General features: G+C 40.5%; 1 protein-coding gene across 1 annotated transcript; it reads right to left on the reverse strand.

The window, feature by feature from the left end:
- Positions 1–330: 330 nt before the first annotated feature.
- Positions 331–4,788, reverse strand: LOC137727034 (protein ALTERED PHOSPHATE STARVATION RESPONSE 1-like). Its single transcript, XM_068465977.1, has 4 exons — positions 3,307–4,788; positions 1,817–2,043; positions 1,509–1,726; positions 331–1,415 (listed from the first exon to the last, which is right to left on the reverse strand). The coding sequence occupies exons 1-4, from the start codon at positions 4,235–4,237 to the stop codon at positions 572–574; spliced, it is 2,220 nt and encodes a 739-aa protein (XP_068322078.1). The 5' UTR covers positions 4,238–4,788; the 3' UTR covers positions 331–571.
- Positions 4,789–5,096: the final 308 nt, after the last annotated feature.

Raw genomic sequence — 5,096 nt, forward strand, 5'->3', positions numbered from 1 at the left:
ATCCTTAGCTTATATAATGGTGATGCTTGCTTGGGAACCAAGCTTCACCTTTTCCCCATATCACGCAATTCTTAAGTAAGCCTAGTAAGCCACAAACGGTTATTGATTCACAGCAGTACTGGGTCACCCTACTTGCCTCGTTGGGCTTTATCTCACGTCCCCTCATGCTAATTTGTACTGAGGGTAACATGTCCGCGCACGCCATAACAATTGACTCACACACCATCACCAACTTGGATTCTTTACAAACCCCTCCGCAACCACCCGCGAGTAGATACTACGCAATTTTGATGTTCTGAGAAGTCAGAACAGCATCAAACTTGGGAGAAAAATCTGTTCATTTGGAACCAAAGAAGTCTACCATGAGAGTTGCTACTTGCTACAACACCACCAACCCTACAAACTTAAATAATTGTAGCAACATTCAGAAATTCGTCGCTACTTCGCTACAACACCATCACCCTAAAAACTTAAATAATTGTGTCTCAGCGAGCTGCTTTGACACAATATATGTACACAAATACAAATACAAATACACAATTCACCAATTCCGATTCTCAAACGTCTCATGTCACCTGCTGCTGTTTTCGTCATCCTTGGTGCTGCCTTCTATATACGAGGGGTTCCCAGCTTTATCTGCATTTTCACTGCAAGTCACAAGATCGCTGTACAGTTTCTGTGAAGCCCTGGAAAACTCCGCTAAGGACTCGAAAACTGAACAAAACCCAGTCTGGATTCCATTCAATGTGATCCTTTGAGTTTCCTCCACGTAATTTTGGTGTTTTTCCCTCTCCATGTCCACCTTTCTTCTGAACATATCTATCTGCTCCTTCTTCTCTGTCAAGGACTCGGTCTTATGTTCCATATCTGTCTCACATTTCTGTTCTGTGAGCTTTGGCTCCAGAAACCTGCTCTCTGTCTTCTGGAATGCACGAATTCTTCGGTCGAGCTCTTTGGCTAGGCTGTCAACTTTCCTTTTTTGTTTCTGCTCTTCCCCTTGCTGATTCAACAGAGCCCTCACGTCCTTTGTAAAGCTTCTCAAGGCAATGGTCACCAAAGTATCTGGTAACTTCTCCATGGAAGATAACCAATCATGGCAGATAATGAGCAATGGGGGGCCATTGACGCCAAATGGCACAGCTGAACTCCTGCTCCCCGAGTAGAAGTTTTCTTCAGGGCCCACAAACTTGGTTAGCCAACCATGGAGAGTTTCAACATATGCTTTTTGTGCAGCGACGTACTCTTTAAAGCATGCATGCCAATTCTGAAGCTCAGCGAGGAGCTGAAGCGTTGCACGCATGTGAGAGATGTTGCTGAACTTTCCATATGCAGAGCCGGCAAAAGATTTCACCTCGGAAAGGATCTTGTGTTGGGTTTCATGAGATTCCAACATAATTTTCCAGGTGTGCATTAAGCTGCACAAGATACAAGGAAAATGTAAACTGATGAAACCCGCAATGAAACTAATTTGGACGACTGCTTAAGTTCAATCTGTTAGACTTCCATACCCTTTCAACAGCTCCACAATTTGAGGCTGCAGTTCTTCATCTCTCAGTATCTGGATTCTCTTGGAGATTGACTCAGCACTCCGAATTGCAATTAAGATCCTGGCATATAAATCCTTTACTGCAGCTCGAGTTTTGTCCATAGTCTCGTTGTCTCCTATGTCGTGGTGTTTAAGTCGTGAGCATTTTTTCTCATACAGTTTCCTTGTCATATCTCCAGCCTAGAAGCAATGCAAATGTTAAGCAATCAAACAATATTAGTAAAATTAAGGAAATAGTTCACTCGTGGAGACGGTGCAAAAATAGCTTACCTTAACTTCTTCATAGAGCTTCTTTTCCCAGGCATATAGCCTTTCTAGAGTAAGTGAATGACTTCCTGAATCCATTCCTCCATAATCATTGAAAAGATCATTGTTAAATTCCGTCCATGTTGACGAACCCTTAGATCTGGATGCCACGAGACTCTTGCACGACGAAAGCTTAGACGATGAAGTCGAGTTATGCCATGTTATAGCTTGAATTAGCTTTGTTGAGTTCTCTGCATTGAAATAGGATAAGTAAAGAATTATTAGCTTCATATGGATAAGAAAGAAAGTAAGAGACTTATTATTGCTATAGAAACAAGTGTTTATTAGACGAACACTGTTTGACTCTTTACATGTTACGGAGTCATTCCTCCATTCATGAAAATCCCAGTTGACACGTGCAAACGTAACTCATTCAAATCACAAAAGGAAAGCAAACTTTTACACACATGTCAAACTATGATTTGTCTGCAACAGATAATAACTCCTTAATTGTAAAGAACCAAGTTTTTTCCTCCCCTTACATGCAAAATAAGAAGTACATGTACAACAACATTCCAACTCTTTGAGAAAAAGAAATGATGCTGAGGACCACAACCCAAATCCTTGATCAGTCTGCAGCAATTTGGGAGAAATGTTTTGGGTATTTAAGTAAAAATGGAGCCATGCAAAAGAATTGTTATTGACACTCTAAAATACTCATCCGTCGTGAGCCTGGATGGGTATTGAATGACTATTTTGGAACGCCAATAAAAGCTCCCTACACAGAATATACAATATTTGCTAAACAAACAAAAAGACTAGAGCCCCACAATTGATCTTTTCAGAAGATGGGAGAAAAAGAAAGCGATGCAACTAAAAAAATAGTTAGAAGTGAATGGAAAATTCTTTTTGGCAAACTTTCTATTAGTTCAATAAAGTTGAAAGAAAAGTGAATTTAGGTTGTTTAGTTAGTCTAGGCAGCTGCAAACATATCAACACTCTGAATCCAAAAGAATTCACAAAGGGGTCAAGAACCCAAAAAAATTTAAAATGTTTTGAACAATCAATATTTTTACACTACAAAATGAGTAAGTTAAGCTTTACAATGGGTTAGCAATAATGCGGTTCAAATTCACCTTTGACAAGAATTGAACTTAAGACTTTCTCGCTTACAAATGCAAAGAAATATTACTATAAAAAAAAAAAAAAAAAAAAAAAAGATATCAAACATAAATTAAATACACCAACATTTATCACAAAGCAAGTGGTCCTCTACTACGGTAGAGGAGACAGAATGTTACCTTACATCATATCGTGGGTTCAAAGTTCGAACTCCCTAATCTAACATCTAATCTAATAAATCTATCAAATCAATCAGTTGACAAAAAAAAATTGTTTATCACCGAAACCCTTTGTAGTTCAGCTTAGAAATTGTTCAGCAACATAGAAAATAAATTAAAATTTAAAAAAAAAAAAAAAGAGTTAAAAATTTTCAAGTTTTGAAAAGAACCCACCTTTAATTTCCTCCAAACCAGACTGCATTTGCAATTTATTAGCGTCAAGCATCCTGGACACATCCTTTGCAGAATCAGAAGCCCTAGAGAGAAGGTCCACAATGTCCTTCAGTGCTTCCAGAAGCTCCCTCCCTTCAGCTGGTGTATTAATCACAGCAAGCCCTTTTTGCTCCCCCTCCCTCGCATTAGCCGCCTCTTCAACCACCTTCACCACCTCAGCACCGCCGTCACGCTGTTCTCCGCTTCCTTTTTCTTCCACCACCACAGCCTTGTTTTCTTCCTGCTCTTCTTGTCTCTGACTCTCCCCTTCTTCCTCTTCCAGCTCAGGTATCCCTTCCTCCTCCCTCACCACCCTCAAATCCTCGTCGGAGCTACGCCTGTACCCGCTTATCACCTCCGGCCTCACGACGTCGAAAGGGTTGAAGAAATCCCACCCAAAGTCTGTCTGCGGTGACGGCATTGCTGGTGGCATTTGCATATAAAAGTACCCACATCCCTGTTCTTCTCTCACGTCTGTTTTTCGCTCCTCTTCTTCTCTCTCCTCCTCAGAGGAGTCGGAGGATGTTGAAGAACCACATGAGTGACAAGCAATGGCTTCATGGGTCGACTCAGACGGTCTCTGCTGAAGAAACATTGGGTTGGTTATCACATTCTCAGTGATCGGAAGCGGAGCCAACTCCGCAGACTCCGGCGGCTGAGGAGGAGAGTCAGGCGAAAATGTGATGAGGTAAGGTTTAGGAGGGGAAGAGTAGCCTGCAACAAAGAAGTCCACGGCGGCAGCCACCGCAAACAAAGCATGGCCGTACTTACAGTGCGCCTCCGCAAGGGCGTATCTTTTCTGCACCGCCAGCTTTAGCTGCCGCTTTCTCTCTCTACAAATTGTCACAACTCCTCCTTCTTCCTCCAGCTTGGAAGCAACACATCCCCCCATCTCTCTCTCTCTCTCTCGCTAAAGGTGTAGACTTTCTGCTTTTAGGAGGCAAAAAAAATTGGTGTAAAAGTGATAAAGGTGAGTTCTTGGAAGAATCTTGTGGATTTTTGAAAAAAAAAGGGACAATCTCCTTCTAAGAACTAGGAATTTTTAGAGAAATTTTATGTTAACAAAATAGCTTCTGGAGAATTTTGAGAGAAAATTAGAAATGCAGCTATCTGAGAGCAGAAATCCAGTCCATTTCTTAGCACAGAAAACAGAGAGAGAGAGAGAGAGAGAGAGAGAGGGAGATGGTGCAGCAGAGCAGGGGAGAGTGTTTTATTTTATCTATCTTATTTTTGTGTTTTGGGAAGGAAATATTTAATTGTTCTGCGAAAAAGGACCGTTGAACAGAGTAAGGTTTGTAGTTTCAAGGAGAGATTTTTATCTCCTCTAGTTCCCTTAACCAGGTAATCTTGACCAACATACGATTAGTTAACCATGTATGCACACACAGAGAGAGAGTAGATGACAGAGTAAGGGTCAGGCAGAACCCTAGGAGGAGGGAAAGAAGGTAGGGGCTCGAGAAAGAGAGAGAGGGAGAGAAAGATGGAGCTAGAGAGAGAGAGAGAGAGAGAGCTAGAGTGTGTTTTATGTCCTGTATTTTTTTGGTAGTTTGATATGGAAAGAGATCTTCTCTAGATTCTTTTCGTTTAATTTTTTTCATCAAATAATCTGAATTTTTAAAATTTGATCTAATTATTGATAATAGAGATCTATTCTAAATGTTATAATAATTTTAATCCTTTGATAAAATTTTAAGAGTCCGAATTATTTAATAAGTAGAATTATGTGAAAAGGATCTGGAAAGAATATATTT

The sequence above is a fragment of the Pyrus communis genome, chromosome 2 (genome assembly GCF_963583255.1).
Source record: "Pyrus communis chromosome 2, drPyrComm1.1, whole genome shotgun sequence".
NCBI lineage: Eukaryota > Viridiplantae > Streptophyta > Magnoliopsida > Rosales > Rosaceae > Pyrus > Pyrus communis.